The sequence below is a fragment of the Ostrinia furnacalis genome, unplaced genomic scaffold, assembly GCF_004193835.3.
Source record: "Ostrinia furnacalis isolate ACB-3 unplaced genomic scaffold, ASM419383v2 OfSCF3547, whole genome shotgun sequence".
Classification (NCBI taxonomy): domain Eukaryota; kingdom Metazoa; phylum Arthropoda; class Insecta; order Lepidoptera; family Crambidae; genus Ostrinia; species Ostrinia furnacalis.
The window spans coordinates 459,770-486,902 of record NW_021133786.1 but is presented as its reverse complement, the minus strand read 5'-3'; the positions used below and the strand labels follow the sequence as shown (position 1 = coordinate 486,902).

Here is a 27,133-nt window from a genome sequence, read left to right as displayed (position 1 = left end):
GAACTCGACAGACAGACGGTTAAATAGCCGACCATTTTGACATTTCAACACATGTGCCAATGACATTGACAGTTCTACCATGTAAATAAAAAAAACGTAAACATTTGCATCCGTTTTACTCTTTTGTAAATTTCATTTTACCATGTCGTCGTCTTCATCCTCAGATGAGGAGTCTGAAAATAAACCAGAAACCGCCTCCAGGTATGTAACCTGGAAGCTATGTTTTAATTTTGACTTACAAACGGGAATATTCTAACCTAGTTTTCCCTTTTACAGGCTCGGAGATTGTGAGGTTTGTGGTAAAAACAAAGCTCTTTACACCTGCCCCAAGTGTGAAGTAAAGACTTGTTGCTTAACCTGCGTAAGGATCCACAAAAAGGAGCTGGAATGTGACGGCGTGCGGGATCGGACGAAGTTTATACGAATGAAGAATTTTACCGACACAGACTTGCTCAGCGATTACAGACTGCTAGAGGAGTGCGCGCGCTTTGTCCATAGTGTGAAGGGCGATGAGAAGAAGAAGTTTACTAGGACCGACAAGGATTTACCAATTGTAAATTGTTTACAAATTACATTAATTTTTATGTAGACTACATTGAAAATTACAAGTTATTTTGTTGCTAGGTCTGTACTGATATTTTATATGGCTAAATACAATTTCTTCTGTTACAGCATTTGTATAAACGAAGATTGGCAGCAAGGAGTAGAGGTATAGTACTCCAGTACCTCGCGCAAAACTTCACAAGACATATCACAAATACTACTCATTACCATTACAAGAAGAACCTTATAGAATGGAGAGTTGAGTGGATATTCCCTAATGTGGACACAGAACCATTAAAATTTGTTGATGACAGGTGTCCAGAAACTAAAAAACTATCTCAGCTGCTGGACAAATATCTAAACCCTGAAGCACTGCCTTTTGAAGGGTCCAAGGCCTTAACATTCTACAAAGCAGTTGGATTCAAGGGAGTCAAAGTTTTGCTAAAAGGCATGTTGATTTGATCTTGATCTGGCAATAAATATTTTCATTTTTATTTGATTTTAAAATGATTATGATGTGATAAGTACTGTCTCAAATATTTTTTGTTTTACAGCTGAAAAAGTAAGAGGCTCAGCAAAAAAGTTCTTTGAGTTGGACACAACTGAGACCCTGGCTGAAAATTTGTCTGGGAAGTGTATTGTAGAGTTTCCCATCATATTTGTGGTGCTCAAGGATCATGCTTACAATTTTGAAATTGTTACTCCAGGTAAAAAAAAAAAAATATTAAATTTCAATTTCATTATTGCCAAATCTTGATTTAATCTTTGGTTTGTTTTTAGAGGATGAGTTTGATGAAGAACCTGTACAGAAAACTGAAGAATCTAAACCTGAACCAAATAATGGCTTGAGCAATCAGTTGGAGAAACCTGATATTTCAAGTAGTAGTCAAGAGGTTACTCCAACCGCATCCCCTACTCCTGACCAGCCATCATTCCAGAGAAAAAGACCAAGACAACTGCTCACTCAGAAGATAGCAGAAGAGAAAAAGTTAGAAATAGAAAAAGAAATCAAAGAAGAAAAAAGGAAAAGACCTAAAAACCTGTTATTCACTACTGGTTACTCTTCTGAAGAAAACCTTAGTGATAGTAACAATGAGGAAACATAATAAGTCAAAATACAATATTGTGTATATTATAGCTTTATGTTTTTTTATACAATGTGAATAGCAATCAATGAACTCTCAGTTAAAATAAATAAGTATTCATTTGTAGCATTTATGCCAATAACTTCTCCATAGTTTTCAATATTAAAAACATGTTGCTGACCAACCTTGATGGGTTTCATTACACCGGCTGTCCTCTTTCTCAGCTCACAGTCTCGCTTACCTGAGCTCTGATAAATGAATATGTGTCTAGACGCTTCGCAAACCACACTGTAAGTGAAGTTCGGTGGGCAGGTGACAAACTTGCGGTTTTGTTTTGAAGATTGCACATACCCAAATGCCTTCAAGGTGCCTTGGTGTTTGACTGGCCACATTTCGTTTATAAGCTGGCTGTACGGCTGCCAAATACAAGCATCCACGTCATGACGTAGTGCTAATGCAGGGACTTCCTCAGTCTCTATTTTGATGTTAAATAAGTATTGGTGGACACTAAGCGGTGCTCTGTGAGTTATTTGATGGTTTGTTGCATTGATTCGAACTGAAACAAAATGAATTTATAAATCTGATTATAATACAAGCCTTAGCATAATAAAAGTAAAAGAGAGAAATAAATAGTTTTTACCTAAAACAGTGTCTTCCTCAGATGGTGCATCACACTCTTCCAATTCTTGAGTGGACAATCCTGTAGAAGTCAGGTCTGGCGTCACTTCAGTCTCCGCACACAGGTGCGCCAGCCTCCGGTGTGCTTCTTCCACCAAACTGGCGTCCAAGACCTGCTCTCCTTTGGCATCCCCACCTTCTAACAGTTCATCCCATAACATACTCTCAGTTTTGGTCACAAGAATGTCAACTTGACCATTATCTTGGACGTTCCATGTTGTAAACTCACTATCAACTTTATGCCTAAGTTTTCCTTCAATGAAGCTTTTGCCAGCGTAACTCACTTTAATTTGTAAGGGGGAAACATCAACGTGCACCAGTTTTTTGTCAAAACCAGCTTCCAGTTTCAATGTCAATGTGATATCCTCAGATGTTTGCAGCCAAGTGTAGATTATTTTTCTTAACTCTTCTGTTTCAGGTTCTGTGATGTTTTTCTCTGTATCGTGTGTGAATGTAAAGGCATTATCCGATGCAATGTACAAAGCTTCACAGCTGGTTTCAATTGCAGCATAATGTACTATTCCTTTGCCTTTCAGCTCTTTTAAGCTGACTTGGCTCCAAGTATGGTCTGTATTCTCGAATGATACCCAGGTGAGGACAGAACTGAAGTGTTTCTCAGTTTGTTCCACTGACTGTAATAAGCAATGAAGGGTTTGCTTGTTATTTTTTTCTTGAAGTCTGGCGTCGAGAATGACGAAATATTTACCTTCACCCAGCACTAAACTTGAGTGGAGCGTCTGCCAATGGTTGCTCTCTTCCGGCTTGTTCCTCGGGCCGGTATCTACTATGTGCAGATATCCAGCGCCGTCGCTCACTACAGCCAACCCTTGAGATACGAAAGAAAGACATAGGTTGAAATGTCCCGATTTCCTTTCCACAGTAGATGGGATGGTATACACCACAGCGCTCCGAAATGTTTTGTCTGTTTCAAAAGATTGTTGACACACTTGTCGCTTATTATTGATGTAGTAAAACTTGTAAGAGTAATCCCAGTAGTCCAGAGTCAGGTGGTTGTGCAGTGCGAACAGTTTCGCGTGGATGAAGGAGTATTGGACATCGTCGGGAAACACTCTGTCCACCGGCAAGGGAAGGCTGCTCGAGAAATGCGGGAGTGCCTGCAAATCTAATTTGTAACCTTCAAATTCATGATCTAGGAGCCTGCGATCAGGACGTAGTTCAATTAAACTTGAAGGCATTTTTGTCTATTAGTTATTTTATGGTATAAAGCTAAAATCTATTGAAATTTTGCAAAAATCAAGGTTTTGTTTACAATGGACACGTCAGTGTGACAGATGTCAAGAAACCTTTTTTTTTTTAATTTGCGTTTCTTGCAAGCAAGGCTAGATCATAAACGTTATACATTTTATACATTGAATGGTGATTGCTTGACAATTTTTATCTAAATCATAAAACATCAGAAAAGTAAAATTTCATGTGTGCCAAATTCTACTAATTTTACTTAATTCAATAAATAACTTTAGCATTCTGTATATTCATATACGGTTGTATCAAGTTACATATCAATCACAATAAAAAAAAAAAATAGTCAAATAGTAAAAAAAAAAAATACACGTACAGTTTTTCAAAAGTTGTGAACTTGATACAATTTTATTTTGGAGTAAAAATAAATATGCCTTACGTAAAGAACAAATCTTACGTAAACATACCTTTCTCTTCAGAAACAGCCTGCGTAAGAGTATATACCATTGGCATACCCAGTAATATTACACTGCTTAACATATTAAACTAATTTCATAATTTTAATATTCCAGGCAGATTTTTACATTTACTACGATTTAGTGGATTTGGCCAAGAAGTGCGAATTGCTAAGCGAAACTGTAACAAGATGTAGAACTATTGGAGTGCTACAAAGTATTCATGGAAAGTTCTATTTGACTGAGGTAACTATGAATATTTCACATGAGAGATCTTTCATTTGAAGGATGTTACATTATCTGCAATTTACCTTTATTACTATTTTCAGATGGATACTAACACCAAAAACTCTGATATCAAAGTCAGAGTATCAATGATCTACTTGAAATCCCCAATGCCTTCAACTGTAATTCCTTACCCCGTGCAAGTGTTTGGGACCATGCAGTGGAAGAATCGACCTGTCATCTATGCTAAACTGATAAAGGTTATTGACTCCAGTAATTCTTGCACAAGAGATCCAATATGAAAACAACAGGGACTGTACTGTGGTACAGCATGAAGCTTTTGACCATTTTCTTTCAAAGCATTTAGGCACTTATGCACAACCAAGTTTTTAGACCCACTTAGATGTGAAAATATTTTAGATACCTGACGAGTATCTGAAAAAATAACTTTCTTATAGGATTTATCATCAAATGGTGTATGTAACCCATCTTCATAAGCAATATCCAGCTCAACTACCAGCTCTTGCTTTTTAAAAATTTAAAATGACACTAGTTATGAATCAAATTTCTAACCATGTTAATGTTAATTGCAGGTTCTCGACACATCAACAGCTTTACGCATGAGAGAAACCATGAATACCATAGCAAAATTACATTTGGCCAAGAATTATAATGAAGGCTACATAGAAGACTGTGATGATTCCCTTTTTGAAGACTCATTTAATATTTCTAAATTCATTTAATAAGTAATTATTAATGTTATGTGATACAATGCCTTTGAACTTTGTGATATTTTTTAAGGATAATAAACCATAAGTTAAATGTTTGTATGCCTGTTTTCATCCATATCATCAACTATTAATTTAAACAATGAAGTTTTTGCAAGCATCTATGAGAAAATGTTCACATAGTCAAACTGGTTGTGTGCTGGTTGAGCAGAGTAATACACAAGATGAAAAGAATGCATATTTATTACATCTTAAATAAATAGATTAATTAACAATAAGTGATAAAATTTACAACACTCCATCACCAACCACACCTGCTGTATATAAAAAAATTGGCAATGAAAAACATTTTCAAGAACATTACATGAAGCAAATGTAACAGCTATCAGTAAATAATTATATCAAACTCTGCCTAATGTAAGAATGTCTTGGGGAATCTATACTAGTTTCGTTACAATAATATCAATAACATTTGGTACACTTATTGCAAATGTTAGTTATAAACACTGTATGGAATGCTCTTCCCATTAACAATTCTTGAAAGAGTTTTTATTATTTTTATGGGTATCATGCTTAGGAAAATAATAATAATAGGCCTTTTTCATAATGTCAATCGAAATATTAAGATCTCTTCAAAGTTAAAAAATTGGTGCTTTGTGCAGATTTCGAGTACATACAGTTGATTCTAAGATCTTAATTTTGTAGGAAATTAAAAAAGGGTAAAGGATAAATTATGTTGAAACAAAAACTTGATGAAAAGTAAAATAAAAATACCATTATTAGTCATATGTAAGCATGAAATACCTTGAACTGAAAATATACTTATATTTTAAAAACATAAGTATTTTACTCAAATAAAGAAAAATTAAGAAATTGGAATCACTAAAGAATCGGTAGAGTGCACTCTAAAATATAGAACAGCTGGTTATTTCATATTTAATTTTCTCCAAAAATATTTTTGTTGTAGAAAAAAAATTTTCAAAACGCTGTTGATTTGAAGTTACATTTCAGTCCTGAACCCGAGGCTGTAAGGAATAAGGTAGAAAACACAATATGATACTTCTGCTTAGTTGCCAGATATAGCCTTGTATAGGATCTTTATGAAAACATTTGGTCATTAAAATAGAAGGTTTTTTTTAGCAATTTTTCCCCTGCAGCATTAGTGCCGGACCGCAACATCCTAATTGCGGAGGTTAGTTCTACAACACCCAGAAGTAAAGCACGAAGACGAGCAGGATGACGGCGCCGGCGGTTGCCTTCACCAGCATCGACTTGGTGTTCAAGTAGGTGGCGTCCTTTTTGTATTTCTGCGACATCATAGACAGGTTTTGCGTCTTTGTGTCCAGCTCTGCAAAAAAAGAAGTTTTGTTAGATTTCATTTAGCTTACTTACAGTAGAAGTAATGCCCCGTTTCTTTCCATTAAGGCGGAGCGGAACAAATTTTCAAAACATTTTTCCGCTTCGCTCCGCCTTGGTGGAAATCTGGCCTAACACTAAAAATTGTGATCCAAGAATTTGTCTGTTGTTGTTGACTTGTTAGAGCGAGAATTCACAGAATTTTTCCGCGATCTCGGCGTCAACATTAACCGCAAATGAAGGAAAAAGACGCTCTCATGCCTCTCATATCTCTCAAAAAAGTTTTTGAGTTCGTCGCGTAAAACAACTTCAGCTCTCAGAGCAAGCAAAACTGACACCATCATCATAATTTCCATTCCAGAATGTCCATTGCACAAAGGCCCCCAAGGATTTTCACAACGACCCTGGTGCGTGAGGTGAAATTTTCCCACCCGTCGCCCTCCGAGTACTGACGTGACTGACGTAGCGTAGAGTAAGGTACTCATCTAGCCGTGTAGCATGTAATGCATCAGATACTGTATCAAGTGAGTAGGTACATAGGCACGATCCCGTTGGGAGCTACTCGCGCGTGGTTCGCAGGGAGATCGCAGCGACCCGCCGACTGGCGATATCACTGCGAGCACAAAGGCAGCTCGCAGTAGGATCCAGGAGCTCGCAGCTAGATACGCGATGACCGTGGACGAGCCGTCTCACTTGAAGGTTGGACACGTTACATGCTACGTTACGTGCTATAGGTATGGCAGGTGAGTACCCTGCCTAAAGCCCGGTCTGTGAGCATGTAGAATTTTGTCCAATGACCCCAAGCTACCCATCCTTATCTCTGTAAACCTTTGAAAAAGAGGCTGACAATAGTGTCTGAGTTTCTTGCGCTGCTTCTTCTCAGCACTGGCCCATTTATTGTCCTGAAGCAGTGGTAGGGTTAATACTGGGACGTGTAAAAGTGCTTTTTTAAAGTCTACTTACAGAAATAAATGACTGAATTTTACTGAGTTTTTTTACTGAGTTTTCTCGCGCGTAATTATATTGCTGTCGTGACTGTGCGACGGGCGCCCGCAGTGAGTGTGCGAGCGCGACAGCAACATAATTACGCGCGAGCGATAAGGATGGGTAGCTTGGGGTCATTGGACAAAATTCTACGTGCTCGCAGACCAGACTATAGCACATCCGACCTGCGAGCACGGCGCCGCGCTGCAGCACGTCGTCGATGTTCTGCATCATGATGCGCTGCACGTCGCCCAGCTGGCCGCCCAGCGCCGCCGCCGCGCCCGCCCTGCGCGCTCGGGCGCCGCCCTCCGAGTATTGCTTGCGCGCGCGCTGCATCCAGGTGTCGAACTCGATGAACGTGTAAGGCCGGGTTACTGTGTTCACCTGCGGATTGCAAGACAATTATTTTCATAATTAAAATAATATGAACTGACAGTGAGTAGTGTCTGTGCTCAAAGTAATTATTATTATTACAGTCAGATTCTTGACATAAGTCATGAATACCTGCATCAATTTGCATCCTACTAATACTATAAATGCGAAAGTTTGGATGTCTGGTTGGATGTTTGTTACTCTTTCACGCAAAAACTACTGAACGGATTTTGATGAAACTTTACAGTATTATTGCTTATAACCCAGAATAACATATAGGCTATAATTTATGACGATCTGTGAAAAAATAAATTTCACGCGGGTGAAGCCGCGGGCAAAAGCTAGTGTGTATAATATTTTCTAAAATTTTTTATTAAAGTTATATTGGGATCTTCATCATCACATTATGTTCAACAAGAAATTATCCTGAAAAGTAACATGAAGAAAATACTTGAAACAAAAATAATATTTTTTCCACATTCATTAGCAATGTAAATGTTGTTCATGTTTAATTTTGCAGCAGGTAATAATAACTGATATAAATAAAATACTTATGCTAAGTTGTATTATTACATCATTGCAGTGTGCAGCCATAATACTACTGCATATTTTCACTTTTCTTGTTAGTAACCAATGGATGATTGCAAAACACTATTGCCTAACTATCTAACATAACATTCACACAATGTGCAATCAAATAGCCTTTCCTTTATTAAGAATTAAAATTAATTGGTTATTATTTACTCTGAGACTCATCTTCAAATATTTATTATATCAATATGTAATTAATTTACGAGTTAGTTCTGTTTACAAATAAAAAAATTAAAATATGATTGATTAAAAATTATACTCACTCTTTTGCCGTATTGCTGGTAGAATTCCTGGGCAATTTCTTCGAGGTAGCTGAATGCTAGCCTTTTACTGTAATTTCGCTCACAAAGCACTAGATAGCATATCTCGTTCTCAATTAAATAGCTGAAAATGTATTAACAACTAATTAATTATCTTTCACATCTGATTCCGCACTTCATTCTTGTGAATGTTTTTTAAGGTGATTTGAAGTGCAAGAAGATTTTATTGTTTTGCCAAATGAAATAAACGATTGAAATACATTCACTCTATTAACACAAAAACAATTGTTTGCATCAGTGGCGATGAGAAATGATGCAATATAATAACAATGACAGTTACCAATTAAAAACAAATTTAAAAGGCTACGTAAAGGAGAAAATAAATATAAGAAGCGCTGAAACTTACTGAAAGAGATATGGCCCAGTCTCGATGGAACACCGCAGGGGAGACTGGGGTCCTAGTTTCCTAAACAGCATTTTTGCCTGGTTCTGATACTCCAGAATATTGCAGCCACTCTGCGAACCACCACAGCAAATTATAAAAAAAGAAAGATGCCAAACAGAATGGGGAAAAACAAAGAGGTTGTGAAACGTAAGCAAGAGGGTTGTCATGCCGAAACTACATCAAACTAAGCGATAAATGGACTGTGCTTATGAAATATAGTTATGTGAGGGGTAAGTAGGAATGCTTTTATTTCGAAAGAAGCTCATACCTGCTCATCTTCTTGCATGGTAGCGGCAAGAGGCAGGCCGTCAGCGACCCTCGCAATCATTGTCATTAAAACCATTTTGAAAGTTATAAATTGTCCTTCACATTAAACAACACACAACAACGATCGGATGTAATGTTTCTCGATAAATCCACGTTACTTTTTCTTTCTCATTATTGGGAAAATTGGAAAACAAATCGTATTCCGTATTCCTGATAGACTGACAGCTGTGAATACACGTCAAATCTTTTGACATGACAACAACACGTCACTTGCGTTGTCTATGGTATGGCATGTCTATGTTATGGGTGCGTTCATAATATTTTATTTTTTGGTTTTTGGTGTATGTAATGTAGAGTCGGTTCTCTATTTAAAAAATCAAGATTTATACTTGGATTTACTCATTAAAATCATCAATAATAAGTCCTTCTTCTTTGATGACGATGACTCGTGTTTTTTGCTACTGTGATCAAAGAAACTTAAGTGCAGAGGAGATTTTGATGAATGTAGAGTTTGAGCTTTGATCAGGAACTCCACTTTATGTTTATGCGTCTGCAGCATATTCCATTACTATTTTTTATATGCTCTACATAGGTACGATGAATGTAACCAATTCGGGGTATTTTATTTATTTCATTAATAAGTTAATGGATTTATTAAGGACTTTTTAGTTAGCCTTTGTTAGGTTCTGCGGAGTGCAGTCACAATACAGCAGATTGAAAATCATTGGTGACATAGGATAGGTAGATTATCTTTTCTATAATGCTATTTTAATTACTTCTGTTTCAAATGTTCTTGGACTTATTTCTTGGAGTTTTTTCTTGACGGGGCGTTGGAGTAAAACAAATCATTTGTATTTTATTGTGGATATTTTATTAACATTATCATCATGCATCAAATTTATGTGCTAACTCATTTACACTTATAACTAGCTATACATAGAAAAATAACTTAACTAGGGGGCAGAAAATACAGTATTTTGTAAAATTAAACAACTAAAATTACAATTAAAATATCGGACTTTCGTAAACTAAAAGCGAGAACACCGTACCGCACGTCTCTCAGAACTAAGTTAAAAATTTTGTCCATAAATAAAGCACTGGTCAAAGAATTGGCAGGTTAACTAACACAACGTATCACGAGAACGCATCGATCACTGGCCTGCGCAGTGCGGGCCGCCTGCGCCGCGCCTATACCAAATCACTAACCTTCTCATTGCTTCCTCTACATTTTCATTGCTCGCCTATCTAGCGACGCCCGCGCCGAGGGGCAAGCGCCGCGGCTGTGCGCGTTGTCACATATATCTCTTTATTTACAACAATAATTTATATTTGACGTCCAAAACCCCGAGAACATCCGATCCACCGCGGCGTCCGAAATTACTTTAATTTAATTTAAGATGCTAAGACTAGGCTCAATTAAAATAACTCCATTAACAATAATTTCGTCTCGAGGTGCTGTCATAATTTACATTGAAAATTTAAGTACATTTAATTATTAGAAACTTTGATTTTTCAACAACATCAATTCGACTAAAATGATTAAAATTTTACCGAGCATCGTTTTACATGTTCGCTCAAACATTCAACACGGTAACCGTCCCTAACACTAGCCGATAAATTCTGAGAGCACTCTCTTGCCATCACGTGGTCCATTCATTACCTACTATTCATTAATTTATTATAAAGTATATTACAATAAAATTTGTAACCTAGAGAACGAAATTTCCTAAAAAGGAAAGACTATCAAGTAGGGTGCGCGGGCGAGCGCGGCGCTATAACTATACTGGCTGCGCCGCGCGGGCCCGCCAGCCGGCAACAAATAAATAAGTTAAAATATCTATCGTTATATTTACAAAAGCATAAGAAATAGTGTCGAAAGAAAGGGTCGTAAGAATTCCAACTAGCTATATAAAAATACGATTAAAATTCCACATCTTTTTTTATAATAAGTATATAATTATGTCAATCACATGAAACGGGCACTGGTTTGTTCGAAGAAGTGTGGACGCTGAGATCTTTTATCTATTATAAGTAACGTTCCTATGTGGCTGTCCCTGTCGGTCCCTCGTAGCACCCTTGACGCGCCGGCGCACCCCGCGCTCACTGGTCGCGCGACTACTCATACAAAAATACTGCGCCGAGTGCGCCCGCGCCCGCACGCATAGCGTACGCCTACATACAAACCTACAAACATATTTCTATTTTTTTCTCAATTTTATACAATACTCCACCCTTTGTATACGTATTAAAAAGGATTATGTTTTGTCTTTGCATTGAATGTGATATTGCATTCAACCGCGCAGGAGTGGCGTGTACTAGGCTACGTTATAACCTTTTGTTATCGACTATCTAGTATAAAGTATTATGATTGATTAACATTGGACCACAAATCGTAATTAATTATTAATAATATTTATTCAGGTAACAAAAAATAGAGATCTTGCGCCGTTCATTGGAAATGTGTTTCATTTGTTTATCAGCGCGATTTGATATGCTCGGAAACAAACAGCACGTATATGAAAATAGCTCGAAAACTCTGTATGTATATTATGAGATGATACTTGATATGTCGACGAATGATGGCGCGCAAGACCTCCGTCCAACAGGCTTACTATCATTAATTTAAATAAACGAAATAAACTAGAACATGTTCACTTATACAGCTCACTTATAGTAAATATCTATTTATAATAATAATTAACACAAATAACTCACAAATCATCCCTTACAAATAGTCATATTCAGTTGTCTAACAGAAAGTTGGCAGTAGTTTCAGTACGTAATGTTCCACAACATAACCAAATAATATCAATCGGAATTCGGCTGAGAAGCAACAGAGGGCGCCCGCGCAGTGCGCGGCGCATAAATACTTTATCATATAATATATATGTAACAGTCAACAGCGTGAGGTCGTCGTTTGTAACAAGGTGTAAATATGCGAATGGCCATAACAAGCACCAAACAAGTTATCTGAGGATGATACTAATATGATATTTTTGTCATAATATAAACATTTTACGTAAATATTTCTTCACTATAAACTCTTATTAGACTATAATGTTATACTTATTGCGTATTGTATAAACTGTATCTCGAACATCGTAAAGTGTATATCCATATGAATGTTATTTTTGCGTAGTTTTGAGGTAGGAAGTAAAGCCGCGCGAGCGCACGGCAACATGCTATATAGAAACTTCATTACAAACATTTAAAAATTCGTTCAACATTATACAAAAATCACTCCGTACCATATAACATCTAGCAAATTTAGTGTTCCTCATCTGAAATACCCCTAAAAATAGGTACTTATATAAACATTTGAGCAATCAATTTCGTCTCTCCTATTTTTGTATAAATATTAAATTCAATGATAAGTTAATAATATTAGTTCGATTGAGAGTAATCTTAAGAATCGTAAGCGATCGGAGAACGTAATGCATGATGATTTGAAAAATAGAATTTACTAAGTAGTGAAAAAATGTTAGAGCGAAACGCGTCTCGGCCACGAGTCCCCGCGACTGTGGCGCTCTACGCCAGCGAGCAGTCGATTTCCACAATGTCTTTGGGCACGTCCACGAACTGGTACACGAGGCGCTGGCCGTCCACCTTGGCCAGGATGCCGCGCTGGTAGTAGTAGCGCAACGCGCGGCCCATGGTCTCGTAGTTCATGTCGGGCTTGTTCTTGTGCAGCCCCCACAGGCGCGACACGGCCTTGGAGTCCACGAGCTTGAACACGCCCTTCTCGCGGTTGGTCCACTTGATGTAGCGCGGGCAGTACTCGCGGTCCTGCAGCAGCTTGAGCAGGAACTCCCACAGGTAGGTGGTGGAGCCCTCGCGCGACTTGCGCTTGACGCCGGGCGTGGGTGGCGCGTCGGCGCGCGGCCGCTTCTTGGGCTTGAGCTTGTTGTGGTGGTGGTGGCGCTGGTAGTCGCCGAAGTCGAACACCGAGTAGGGCAGGTCGTCGTGCGGGAGGGGCGGCGGGGCGGGCGCGGCGAAGTGGTGCCCGCCGCCCCCGCCTCCGTAGCCGTAGCCGTATGCGTCGCGATCGCTCACGCCGCCCACTGGAACAGAGAACGTGCACGTCAGAAAATGTGGGTAGTCGGACAAGTCGACGAGAGGTATGCTGGTTTGAAAGGTTACAGCGGTTGCGGCTCATTGCAGTTTGTATTCACTCTACCATAGTACGAAACCAACAACAAGTGTGTACTAGGAACTAGCTCTACATAATAGACCTGGGTAACCCTTATGAGATAACAATCGAGACGAAGATGTTTAGAAAAATATTGAATATTTGTCCGTCTGTCTGTTTACATATAGGCGATTAGCCAACGCATTATAGTACACTAATCCACTAAACAATTGTGAGACAGCTCCGTACTTTCGGCGTGGGAGCCCGCGGATACACGCACTATGTTGCCAAAACGCGCCCGCTATTATGATAACAAAGATTACATTTAAACTAATACCACTAGTTCATTTCATTACTATTTGGCCTTATAAACAAAAAAGTATCTTATGATAAAGTCTGATTCTAATTTTCGACGGTTACTACTCAAGAAGAAAAATAATAAAGCTACAGAAACCTATCCGTGCTTGGTAAATTATGACGCTCTATTAAATACAGAACCTTATATTTATCTAAGAAATGTTTAGGAACATGATATACAATATTTGCGAGTTGTTTGTTGACACAACATTAACACGGTACCCATCCCTAGAAACAGCCGATATTTCCCGAAATTGAGATCGACGATTGAACAAATGCTAATGTACTCGCTTAATAATATAGCATACGTACCTAAGACCACTTTAACTAATTAATGACGTCGTGTCTAGTAAATAGTGGGTCTGTTCAAATTCTAGAATGTTACCTTACATGCGTAGAGCTAATCAATCAATACATTCAGCCAGGTCGTTGATTCTGCGTGCATAGAGTTTAGTAGCTCGAGTCTAGTTACGTATGCTCATGGGTACCTAAAGCTGTAAATCTGTATCATTTGTAAGTATATTTACGACTTCAAGATGTGTTAAGTGTAACACGCAAGCAAATAAAAAGTTCTAGCAATCCAATTGATACAGGCACTTGTAGTTATTTTTAGCTCTTATCAAATCCTATATTGCACATAGCGGTGATGAAACGACGGTGTCGTCAGTTTCCACACCGGCATTATCGTCCACACAATGTGGAGCGAGGCGGATGCGGCACATGTCTAATTGCCGCCATTATAGCACTGGCAGGTAATATTATTCAAAAATCAAATTTTTTACTTCTATTTACCTAACAATATTAGAAGCAAAGACATCATTATGACACGCGGTTGTGAAAAAAAAAGAGAAGAAATGATTATAATCCTGTTTTATTTTATTTTTAGCGGGATCTTTGCGAAATTTTTAAACGTTATTTTTGAGAACAGGTGAGTTATTAGTTCCGCGTTTTACCGCCAAAAATCATTCATCTATGAAGGTTTTGGCCTACGCACAGAAACTTTTTGTTGAAACAAACAGTATCTAGTCAGTTGTTTAATTACTACATATTTTTGATAAGACAATGAGTGGAATAGATAAAGGCGAGCTAGATTGCGTCAGCGCCGGGTATCGCCGCCTTGACCCCAATGCCTTGCCTCTGCTGACTGCCCTGTCACCGTCGCGCGGTTTTCCTCTCCAACACATGAAAGCTAGTTTTGTAATTAAATTCAGATCATAGTTTTTCGCTCGTTCTTATCACGGGCATTTAAATAGCATAAGCTTTGTGAAAAAAAAAGTTTAAATTGAGATGTTCTTTGCGATTTTCGTGAGAAAACTCTTAAAAAATTTCGTAGCATCAGTCGTGCCTGGCACAAATTTTACCAGCACCATAAAACTTCAAATAGGCGAGTGTCGGGAAGCGATAAATCTAGGCGGGTCAATAACGCACTAATTCCAACTTCTCGGTAATTAGAACGCGTTCGCGGGAAAACCGGCCGATAGAGCGCGCGTTTCTGTTTCTAATTTTCACAACTCAACTAAAATAATAATAATAATAATAATAATAACTTTATTTGTCCAAAACACAATCGTGATGTTAAATAAGGTACATGTTAAAAATTTATGTAGTACATTGGTAGGCGAGATTGACAACTACCCTCCGCGCTAGTAATAAAACTGTGTTGCGGCAGAGTAGTTGCTACAATGTTTTTGTATTTCTTTATGCCATGAGCTTATGGTGTTTATTTACATGTGAACTTATTATCGTCTCAATTATTGTATTAGCGATGAAGTAAATTTAAAAATAAGCGACCGATGTATTATTTTAGAGAAACCATATTTAACTATCACGTTTTCAAACACATGTCGTAAACGTGGCAAAGCTCGCGAATCTTTAGTTGCGAAATTTCCTGGTTTTTCGTAAAGACGCTATTTATGTGCGCGGATGTTATTAATATCAGCGGATTGGCTGATAATTTTAAATGGCTCTACATTTCTTGTTAAGCTACACTCAATATCGTTATCTGAAAGGGCCAGTAGCCACTTATTTCAATACGAAGCGTCATTTATAGAAGCATTACATTCAATCTGTAGAGCTTCTTGTTATAATCCGACATTCAATCTATTTTTTAATTTGCCATGTCCGCGTTCTCGATTGGCGATAAACAGCGGTCGCCATTTTCTTTCTAATATTATCTAACTCGTGTATTTTCGCACGCCTTATCGCGGTCGTTCACCCGCGGCACGTGTCTTGTGATCACGTTCGCCACCATATGTTCGGTCATTTGATTCATTTGTAACTACCGCCAGCTTAGGCTCGATGGACGCATTGTCGGTGCGCACACTTGAGCTTTGGTGAGACGAAATAAAAGTGAAACTTTGTGATGGAATCATCGCGTTAAGCTTATAGTCAAATAAGTGTGCAGGTTACATAGTGTTTTTATAGATTGGTAAGTTCATTCAACCAAATTTAAGTGCAAAGTAATAATGCAGTCCTCACAGATTTTATCACTAACAAATTCCTATCCATTCCGAATAAGAGTTTGGCATAAGATATAGTCCACACAATCAGTTAGATATGTATCTCGTACATAATTCATAGCGATAACGGGTTGGATTGAATACATTCGCGATACCTATGTACCTGCCTGCTATTTACAATTTAATGAACCGTTTCACGGATGCAACGCTAATAAAATCCCTCGCGATCCTGGGAAGCTCCGACAAAACATGATAAAAACGCGCATTTTATGCTGGCGAGTCTATTTATAGCCGGCTGGACGCATCCTACTGGCTCCAGCAAGATCAAGGTTACTCCGCACATACGCCCGTTCGTTGCCTCAGAATGTCATTTTCTTCTAGTTAGTAGCCACCGCAAAAAATGCAGACCCCTCCCGGATAAAAAACGACTCTATTCGTAAAGTGGCGGAGTCGGTTATCGCACGGTTTCCCGCGAAGACGGATTGTTTTATTCCCGGATGCAAGTATGCGAACAGCGTTTAGGCGGGCGGGGGGAGGGAACCGGTTGCGTGCGCGCATCCCGCGGCCGCAATAAATGGGTTACCCCACAAACCTCTTGCGATACAAACCGATACCTACTCATTGTTCAGGAACAGCGACTAGGAAGCGTTTGCGTCAGCGATAAGGCGGTCATAACACCTATGATGAATTATCAGTTTGCGAATTTTATCGTCTATTTTTGCACGATAAAAGTATTACCGAGATAAGATACGCGAAACGTTTCCTCCAAGCAACTGATTAAATTGGGTATTGTTTTTGAAAATGAAATGTAGATGTGGTAATTTTTATGCTGGGCCCGTAATGGCGACATCTAGGCGTTTTCCTGTGCAACCGGAAAGCGGTGTGCGTGTGTTCTAAGATTGCGAGTGCAGCGATGCGCGGGCGCGGGCAGACGGCGGCGGCTGCCAATGACCAGGAAATGACGCGGCCGGTTGACCTTCACTCACACACTGGCTGGCGGCAGGCGCAGGCGCATCCCTCCCTCCCGACGGCTCCCGCTTTTTCGCATTCGCTTCACGCTCTGACTATTTCGCTAAAGAATTAAACTGTAAGTTATGATGTTCTTTTGTGGGAAACATAGTGGCCTCGTTTATTTCTTGTTACATTTACTGGATCGAGTTTTGTATTACAGAACATTATACGTTTACATTCTGTAATTATAGGGGCGTTATGTTTTTAATTAGTATCCAAGCTACCCTAGCCTTAGCTATCTAACATACGGTTGAGTGGATAAAATATGGTTGAAACTTAGTAATTAAAGTTATGATATATCTGAACATGTAATAACCAAGTATTTTTCCAATCTTAGTAGAGTTTTAATACATGCAGATAATACTACGTTAGTAGGTAGAGCTTCTGCACAATGACAAAACATTGAGGCCATTTATGTAAACATGCATAATAATAATTGGCAAATAATGAGTTTAATGTTAAAAGAACCGTTAACCGTAATGAACTTCCAAGTCGAGTTGAGGGCACAATGTTTAATGCAAGCCTTATCAAGGAGACATAATACATTGTTTACAGATAAATCGCACGTTTTAAAACGTGATTCTTGTTATGCAACTTTTTAGTGCGAGATAAATCCGAAAAATAAAGTGTTAATCAGTTGTTTTGAAGGTTGAACCCGTTGCTTATTGACCACACAGATAGATAGTTTGACCGTTAAGTGTATTTGCGTTCAACGCAATATGATATTTGTTGACACCTCTGCGTGAATGTGTGATATTTACAAGCGCTCTACTCGTATGATTAAAATTATTACCTATTTCAGCAAATGTAAATAGAATTGATTGTTTGGTCTATCTGGATATTATTAGCTATTCTCTATTTAACTGTCGTCTACTGTAAATTACATGTACTTTCGTTTATGAATAAAAAATAAATGTAGTAAGGCAATCACTTTTTTCACAAACGGAAAACACAAAATGAATATTCACTATTAGATGAACATTTCTAGTTACTTAGCATATTCAAAGTTATTCAGGCGCAGAATAATAAATGTCAATAAATGTACTATGTTTCAGGTAAAAACTCCTTTTTTGCTAGAAAGGTACAAAAATGCATCGCTAGATGTCGTGGAGCGGTGCGCCAAACTGGCTGCGCGTTAGGTAAGGTCAGCGCTGCGTGTGCGCAACCGCTGATAACGACAGAGGGCGACACTGATTGGTAAAAGTCTTTTTAGGCAAACATCTGAACGTAAGATGGTAGTGTGCCTTGTACATATTATTATTATATTGGACTCTATGATTCTTAGAGAATGCTTGCGTATTCAAATATGTTGAGTCAAAAATTCGCAAAATATCGTTATCGTGTACAGGTTGTACAGTTGACATCAAAAATATCTATAGGTAAAGTGTGGGATATGTGCGTGTGTAAATAAAAGTTAAAAAATATATTTCAGTACTTTCACTGTAAAAACAATTAATTAAATACATACTTCTAATTGTAAACCAATAATAGTCAAACAAAGAACCACGTTAAGATTCTGTCAATGAGCGTAATTAGCGGTTTTCAAGTTAGCGTGAGCTTGCGCTGACACTGTTCGCGTGCACTCGCGGTGCTGTACTAGAATTTAGATTTTCCTTAAGAGCGTTTACGTCTAGCGTGGCATGTCAAGTTTAGGTAATTTCGATGCTAGTTTTATTCACACTAAAATAATTATGACTGTGTGCGTGTTCTCACGCTCTATAGTCAAACCAAAATACTTTGATCCACCATCGTAAAAGTGTGCCAGGCTGTCAAGTGACAGCTCAAGGAAACTATAAAATCTTCAAATCTTCCAACACCGACTCCATAATTATAAATAATGGTATACATTAGTCCTAATCAATAATAAATACGTAAATTCTTTATCAAATAGTAAATTATCAAAGGTTTTTTACTATTTTGAGAATATATTATACAGCCTATGTTCAGCAGAAAAAAATTTGAATTTTAATGGTGAGAGATTTTTTCAAATCGGTTCTATTCAAAACAAACTTTTCCTGTTTACTATTCTTTTTTTATCCGGAAAATGCATAACATTTCATACCCACCAGCTGCGGGGGCAGCTAGTGTCACTTTGATTTTTGGGTATTTCACGTTCTTTTAATTTGTGATTTCTTATTGTAAAATGCTTAAATCTAAAAATTTTCTCAGATAACTATTTGCCCAAGGATCTATGCTATAGGATATAAATGTTTGTTAAATCGTTTTCACAGTATTTTTATAAAAATTTCAGCTTGTAAACTGACGCTAAAGTGGAAATTTACAAAACCTGTGTGGACTTATCTTGATAGAATTCTTAAATGCTAAACTAATCGCAATATTTTCTCAATTAACTATTTAGACGAAAAAATTGCCTAACTATTTATGCCTATAACATATTTGTAGTGTTACTGGTTAATGATTGTAACGAGTTGAAAAAGTACTGTTTTTGCGCCAAACGGCGTAAACGCTCTTAATTAGATATTGCATCTTTTATGTAACCTAACCTTGTATAGTTAATAATGCATATTATTATTCAAACTCTACATTTCGTAGCATTCGTAGCTGAATTCGTAGCAAAACCATTTGACAATTGAATTTCAATGATTTCTATTGGTTATTTTACGAATTAATACATTTATTATATCGATTTACTTTATTTTGTAGTCTGTAGCTACTTTTGTTTTAGGCAATACTCATTGGTGCCGCGAGACCGGTCCACTTTCCATGCGCGTGCGACTCTGATGTCATTCGCCATTACCGGATAATTTGTAACGATTACGACACGAGAAATATATTTTGTGATTTAATTCGCTCGATAATACCTGCTGCGATTCTTTTACGACATTGCGACTTGTTATTACGGTACAGATAAACAGACCTTACTCGTACGCTCTTTAGCAAGTAGGAAGATTGTAACGATACGACCTGATTATGCAAAGTTTAATTAAATCGCTTACGTGCTATGTTGACATAGTATTAAGTTTTAATGCACTTGACTGTACACACAATGTGTATCTCTCTTGATTGCGACTGTAGTTCGCTGCCAGCGCGTGATATCTCGGCTTGGATTAGTGTAGGTAGAGGTTTTTATGTATTTTGATATGACATTTAGTTTGATGAATCCCCCTATTTTTTTACTATATCGATTAGTATATTTGTGTGTGTTTTATGTGGTAGGTAAGTAGGTTATAATGGGCGATAAGACTACCTTCTTGTCTCATAATAAATTGGATCGTTTTCCTTGTAACACGCCTTCCTGAAAGCGATAGTTGCACGACTACCCACTTTATGTAGAGTGTGTTGACATATCGGTCGGTTTGCGAAACCTCGTGTGCGCCCGCGCCGGCAAACACAGTGTTTGGCCAAGTGAGCATCTGCACATGTGGCAATCATGACTAATACGAAAAATATTAAAGAGATGGAGTGATATTGATATGCCTTTGCCATACTGTAGGACAATAATGTATAATTTAGTGCATTCCTCTGATTAATGTCATACGTATTAATTGCAATTAAGCTTTATTTGGTCGTGAGTTATTACGCATTTTTTTTATTACGGTAATGTTGATGTGATGTTACAGAAAGAACTTTTCGTAGTAATTTTAAAACTCTTTTCTTCGTACTTAGTTACTAACTACGATGGCAAATTCAATAAGAGGTTAAATGTTTTTAAAATTAATACGGAAGAGCGCCATTCGCAATAGAGTATTATCTGTTTAATGAGTGTAAATGACGTTGTAATGTTATATTATTTTCGAACAGTGAATTCATTTCGGGTGCCGTTGTATCCTCATATCTAAATGGGAAGCAGCCATTTATCTAATTTACTTTTTGTGTGGCCTGCGCAGTCGCTTGTAATCTAAGCCGCGTATAGTTACGTACATCTTGCACGTGCTGCTTGATAATGAACCTCAAGTTTAAGATAATAAAGATACCAATTTGTAAACTATATGATATGCTATACGCAAAGTCACCATGGCGAAGAAAGGTGTCAAAATGAGTTGAAACACCCCAATAAATAGGCCCATTCTCCGGGCGGTTTGCAGTTTGGGCGATAGCCGAAGCCGATAGGTTATCGGGCAAACATGGCTGCCGGATGCAGCTATCACTGCTTGTTTGTGGACGACATACCTACCTCTTGGGGAAGGTCAGGGCTCTCTATAGAGCTGGCGAATTTGAAGCTGATAAAATACTTCAATATTTACATTAACTTGCGCTTCTGTACGGTCACCGAGGAACCGTGATAATGCAGAAAGACCCAGAATTATCTCGAATAAGAATATTGTGTAAACAGGTTACATTAGTTTAGTACCATGTGAATGCAACTATTATAACTTTAATTATACTTCATCAATGGTTTTAATCGCTGAAAAAGGTGTGACCAAATTCCCAATTAGTAGAGTTTGTAATGTTGCAGTAAGTTGTGTCATTTTAGGAGTTCACGTTCCAATAAAAATAGGTTTTAGATATTAGAACTGTTACCACAATATTGTCGTGGCATCCTGGTGGACAGGCGACAGGGTGAGGTCAGTTTGGTGGCACGACTCGCACGCACGACCACCGGTCACGATGCTGGGTTGATATGACAGGGCAGCAGGCAGTGCTTGGTGCACCGACGCATTGTGCCGCTGGTCTTGAGATAAAACTGTTAAGGATGTGATGTTAACACCCTAACGAGAAACCCAAAGATTTGGCGTGGAAATCAACCAATTTAGGTTGTCAGGCTTCCAAAATTTGTGGAATATTTTTATAAAGTTCGTTGTTTAAACATTGACTTCCTCAATTTACACAATGCGTGAGCAAAGTGCAGGTATACTCACAATCTTACTGACAAACAAAAGATTTAAAGAACAAATGACAAAAATGACAAAATATACAAGTACGCCTATGTAACCACAATTAATTTTTCTTACATTTCCTGCTAAGCGCACGGCAACGTGGTGACAATAATATACTTTTGACATTGGCTTTCTCGTGTGGTGCGGCTGTTGAAAGTCATTCTCGTATTGTTTGTCGATATTATCGATACTATTATTGCCGATGTGACCTCAACCCGCAGTTTGGGACGCAGTGAAGGTGATACTAGCGGAGTTCATGCACCTCACTTACGTAAATGAGTGCAAATGAAAATATATTAATCAGACACATTGCTGCGACAATTTTAAATTGGTGCGAGACAACACTATAGCAACTGGTGTATTCGGATAGCTGATAATTAGAGACAAAAAATACTACCGTGTCCGTAACACTAGTGATGTTAGCACGACCTGTCCGCTAGTTGGTCGTAGACAAAACATAACAGAATTCTCGCGCGTTTTCGGCAGATGTATCACGTTTTTGGATTTATGCCTATCTTTCCAAGTTCAGGCGGCCTCAACATCATTCGACCTGTGTACTATCGAGTCGACTTTGCATCGTTATTCATGAAGTCAACGCACCCCACGATGACATTGAGGAAATGTGATCTCCGAGGATGTGTCGAACGCCGGGTCGTAAGCGTTGAATAAGCGTTTGATTTGCATAAAAATAAAATACGTCGAAACTATCTTGGAACATTTCATTTGGTTTTATATTTCATTATGTTTTTATTTTTATGCTGTGCTGGAAGATGCTTAAATGCGCGATAGACTGCTTAATGCTGTAGGTTAAATGAAATATGTATCTGATTATAAGAAAAATATAAATATGCAGGTAATTTTTTAGGACTCCAGGATGTTGGGTTTATTAAAAGCTAATTTTATGGAGTCGCGCATTTTACACTCTATCTGATTTGTAATTGTTGTTATAGGTACACTACGATAATTTAGATGCAATTTTATGGCAGTTATTTGGCACACAGTATTATGAAAATACTTGATAACATTATCTACATGACAATGGCTTAATACCTACTAAAATTATTATTACAAACATTACTAAAATTATAATGTTGTGTACGTAGGTGTAGTTTTGTAAGCTCTCTTAATTCAAAGCTCATTAACTTAATCTTACAATTAGACTGAAATAACTGCTAGATAGTCTAGCTTCCAAATGAAAAAGACTACGAACCACGTAGGTAGTTGTTAATTTAGCATAACCGCGCCCAGTACATCCTTTATGCCGCTGAGCGCTGGGTTCGCTATTTTTGTGTATTCTGTGGTATAATCAGACCGGCAAAACTTTGTGCAGCGTTTAGCGGGCGGCGGGCGCGGGGGGGGGATAGACGGCGGGGGGTGGGGCGTGGGGCGCTGCAACTGTTTGCGCGCAGCGTGGTCAATGACACGGCGACATTGCATCAACGCGCGAAGGTCACCCACCCCCCCGCCGTGCCCTCTAACGCGTCCCGCGAATTCCTACACTTTCCTGCACCGCCATGTTGGATCAATCAGTGGTTACTCTTGCTCGGGGTTATTTTCGAGTCGGTTACGGCAGCTCTTGTGTTCTTATTTTGCGGAAAGGATATTAAGCTTGCTTGTGCGCTTTAAGATAGCTGAAATTGTTTTGCAGGCTAAGTTACTTTTTGAACATATTACAGGTATTATTGTTAACAAAAATAACTTTTTTATGTCAAGAACACAGTTCCCAAAGAATTCTGCGATGTCGACGTTGAGAAATTCATACAGGATATTATATATTTTCGGAATGCTTTGTTAGTAATAACGTTGGCTGCCTTGCTTGATTAATCAAATTGGTAAAGCATTTCCTTTTAGAGTTATGAAATAAAGACTTTTATATTGAAAATGATGGATTTTGACAGCAACAGAAGTTTGAACGTATGATTGTTATCGTCTGAAGCCGTAGAAATAGCCGCTCGTGGGCGTTATTCACATTATGTACCGTTTATGTGTACACGTTTGCATGTATTGTTGTGTAACTACATGTCATTGTGTGTTGTGGCGTTATGTCAGTGTCGCCCTTTCCGGGAATGACTCAGTTATTCAATAGTTTATAAAGTTTTATACAAAGTATATTACACATAAAGCTGTCGGGAGACTGAAAACTTTTTCAAAGTTTCGTTATACTGCAAATTTTTTCAGCAAATAGCCAGTGATCTAACTCTACATCATCAATAGGTAGTATTATTAAGCTTTTGTAAATAGTTACTTAAAACTCTTAAAAACAGAGACCAAGGATATTCCAATAAGAATCAGACTGTATCAGAAAATGTAGAGTCGTCGACTTAAACCAAATTCTGTCGATAACGAAACAGGCGATATATTGTTGAACCAAAGGCGAATCGAATGTCATCTTTAACATACTGATTATGCTCTCGTTTACATAATTAACCGCAAGTTAATCAGTAACGTGCGCAAAAAATAAAATGAAATAGGTGTGCCCGGGCGTCGCGGCTGTTGACCGTACAAAATAAGTATTGCTTTTGTTTTAAGTTTCGAGTTGGTTGTGAAGATCACGACAAGGATTGTAGGTAATGCGATATTTCTTTTGAATATTTGGTATTGTTTTGTAATTTTGGTATATGTATAGGTACGTAAAAAAATTGAGGCGTGCACACTTAACACTTTTCGTGTTAGGTTTTGCCTTTTTCTGGTTAATACATTTCGATTTGGCAAGTTCATTTGGGCTCTACCGCGCCTGAAAATATGTTTTTCTTATGGAAAGGGTATTTTTTATGAGCTGCCATACATTTATAGTAGGTATATACCTATGCGAATTGCGAAGTAATAGTTAAAAAAGTCGTACTTAAAATTGACTTTACAGTAGGTGCTGAAAACTGATTTTCTTTTCAGGGCAAGATAATTTTTTGAGTGTAAATGTGCGAATAAGTACAATTTAAACTTTACTGTAACCGATTTTTTTCTCAGTGACTGTTTCAACTAAAACTAACCAAGCAAGCTTTAGTTTATACACGTGAGCTAAGAACAGATTTTGCGACAGGACCGAGTTAAGAAGGGAAAAGGGGTGCTTATAGTTTCTATCCGTTAAAATCCGCCATTTCAACTTGAAAATTGGTATTACGAGTTATAAATAGAAATAAAATAAACGTGTTTGAGTATTTCTGAAGAAGGAAAATGGGCGAAGAAAGTTTTGAACTTCCATGAAAGAAGCCGTAAGCGTTTGTGGAGCGCCATTTGAATTTGTGACTGCACTTTTATCGGGATGGTCTCCCATCCAGTGTTATCCGTTGCCTAGGTTGCTGAACTTCAGTAAACACCTCGTTCAAATTTAACCAAAACCTAAATAACAGATATAATTGCGATATTTAGCCGTGAACCATCGACAATGCGGTTGCGTGCGCGTTTCATCTTCCGCTCATCTCTACATCCGTTGCACATCCGGCCAAAACGCGTGTTTCAGTTGTAAACACAAGCCGTGAATATTAAAAACAATAAGTTACAAGTTACCAGTACTCCATGGTGGAGTCATGTTTAGATTAAGTCAAAGGTTGCGTCATCAGGAGTTTGAGTAAGAAACATTGCAGTAGTTAACTTGAATTGTCATGGGTTTTTTGGGCGCCGCGCTATTCAGTTTCAATTACGTATCACTACGTATGCGCTGAGTTGATGCGTCTTTGTTGTGACTTTGCTTGGAGGTTTTATCTGCGCAAAGAGATCTTGCTTTTAAGAACTTTAATCGGTCTCCGATTAATAGCTAGAGCTTTTATTTGAAAAATAGATGAATGCCTGTATTATTCATTAACTAATATCTATTTATCAGAGTTGATGAAATCTTAAGTTTGTTGTTGTTATGATTAGACGAGTGGTTTATATTATCTAATCGGAACTAACACAGTCTCGTGTCCTCGTCTGCATCGCGTCATAGGCCCGAAGGTGACGAACTATCGGGAACTACGAGACATGTAGAGACACTACTACTGAAGGGTCAAAGAAATAACAATTGACTGACGACCCCTAGGCTCCGTAGAATCAGATAACCGTTGACAATTTATTAAAACTGCCAAGGACTTTTTCATAGGCTTTAAAAATAAAAATTGGTTTTGAACACAAATTAGGGAAAATTTACTAAAAGATATGTTCAAATGTGATGACAACTGTCATGGTGGTGGGTGTGTGATTGACTATAGACATGTGTAATGTTCGCTGTGTGATAGGTATTGACGTCTATCTAGTATTTATCGCGACACGCGACAAAACCGAGTTGAGGGCCGGACATCCGCGGTCAAGGCTCTCGATTTCCACCACTTGCCCAACGCGACCCTGACTCCGGCGCAATCAGAACGGAACGACTTTTTCATCTAATCACCGATATTGTCGCCTCATGACGCCACTCGCATAACCGAGGCTTGGGCCTATTCTCTCTGTTATGTAACCGAATTACGGGCTCTCGCGAATATAACGTTACAGTTACAGGTCTACGAAAAACGTCCGGCTACCGAAATAACCGTCCTATATTCCCACGGCCCGCAGCATTGACACGTTATATTAAAAACTGGTGGTTTAGCAACGCCACCATTCTCTGGAATCTGCCGGTTTGGCACGGGCATGTGGAGCGCGTAAACACGTTGCGAAACGTCAACTATTTTATATCGGGCGGTGAGGAGTGCATGCGATATAAATGCATCGCTATGCGGCCTAACACTGACCCGCTTCGAACGTCTGAACGCAAGGATAGCGGCTAGCGAGCTTCTAAGCGATAATCGAGTGAGTTATCGTCAGGCAGGGGCGGTGAAGGGCGTGTTTTTGCCGCTTCGCCGGCATCGGATAATTTTAAAACGGGAAACCATCGGACCGCGCACGAGTATGTAGGCCGACTGGACTCCCCTTTATACGTTTACGTGTCGTAAAACATCGCACGAGGTTTCCGGATAAGTGGAGCGGTCGAATTGGGTCGCGATTTTTCTGGTCTATGTGTATTTCGGAAGCGGGTCTGCGCCGGCGCAGCGTTGCGCAACGTGACGCACGCAGCTCGATGACACGTGAATCATGGGAGCGTTACGTTTCATTGCGGTTTTGCTGAAAAGTCGCGACGGGGGGCAGGTCACGTACGCAGGATTCCCGTTACTGCTGGTGTCGTGGGTCTAAAGGCGGGC

At 38.5% G+C, this 27,133-nt stretch overlaps 5 protein-coding genes across 10 annotated transcripts in view; 2 read left to right on the top strand and 3 right to left on the bottom strand.

Annotated features, from left to right (window-relative positions):
- The first annotated feature begins 41 nt into the window (after positions 1 to 41).
- On the top strand, positions 42 to 1,670 carry LOC114357972 (box C/D snoRNA protein 1). The gene is made up of 5 exons (XM_028311805.1): positions 42 to 201; positions 277 to 553; positions 673 to 991; positions 1,098 to 1,250; positions 1,324 to 1,670. Exons 1-5 carry the CDS (start codon positions 143 to 145, stop codon positions 1,647 to 1,649), a joined length of 1,134 nt encoding a protein of 377 aa, XP_028167606.1. The 5' UTR covers positions 42 to 142; the 3' UTR covers positions 1,650 to 1,670.
- On the bottom strand, positions 1,103 to 3,757 carry LOC114357971 (nudC domain-containing protein 1). Its single transcript, XM_028311804.1, has 2 exons — positions 2,269 to 3,757; positions 1,103 to 2,184 (listed from the first exon to the last, which is right to left on the bottom strand). Exons 1-2 carry the CDS (start codon positions 3,500 to 3,502, stop codon positions 1,694 to 1,696), a joined length of 1,725 nt encoding a protein of 574 aa, XP_028167605.1. The 5' UTR covers positions 3,503 to 3,757; the 3' UTR covers positions 1,103 to 1,693.
- Positions 3,758 to 3,871: 114 nt separating this feature from the next.
- On the top strand, positions 3,872 to 5,872 carry LOC114357974 (uncharacterized). Of its 2 annotated transcripts, none has more exons than XM_028311808.1 (4): positions 3,872 to 4,002; positions 4,079 to 4,207; positions 4,291 to 4,446; positions 4,780 to 5,331. In XM_028311808.1, exons 1-4 carry the CDS (start codon positions 3,937 to 3,939, stop codon positions 4,927 to 4,929), a joined length of 501 nt encoding a protein of 166 aa, XP_028167609.1. In that variant the 5' UTR covers positions 3,872 to 3,936; the 3' UTR covers positions 4,930 to 5,331. The 2 variants fall into 2 exon arrangements, with proteins under 2 accessions (XP_028167609.1, XP_028167610.1); XM_028311809.1 differs by having other exon boundaries at positions 3,896 to 3,996; positions 4,780 to 5,872.
- On the bottom strand, positions 5,243 to 9,421 carry Sec22 (vesicle-trafficking protein SEC22). The gene is made up of 5 exons (XM_028311806.1): positions 9,191 to 9,421; positions 8,884 to 8,993; positions 8,481 to 8,601; positions 7,440 to 7,638; positions 5,243 to 6,262 (listed from the first exon to the last, which is right to left on the bottom strand). Exons 1-5 carry the CDS (start codon positions 9,263 to 9,265, stop codon positions 6,114 to 6,116), a joined length of 654 nt encoding a protein of 217 aa, XP_028167607.1. The 5' UTR covers positions 9,266 to 9,421; the 3' UTR covers positions 5,243 to 6,113.
- Positions 9,422 to 10,037: 616 nt separating this feature from the next.
- The window catches only part of Eip74EF (Ecdysone-induced protein E74), a 216,834-nt gene continuing 199,738 nt past the window's right edge, over positions 10,038 to 27,133 (bottom strand). For all 5 annotated transcript variants that reach the window (XM_028311816.1, XM_028311815.1, XM_028311814.1 and 2 more), the window contains one exon: positions 10,038 to 13,250. In XM_028311816.1, coding sequence (XP_028167617.1) covers positions 12,718 to 13,250 — 533 coding nt within the window. In that variant the 3' untranslated portion in view covers positions 10,038 to 12,717. The remainder of the gene's footprint in view (positions 13,251 to 27,133) is intronic.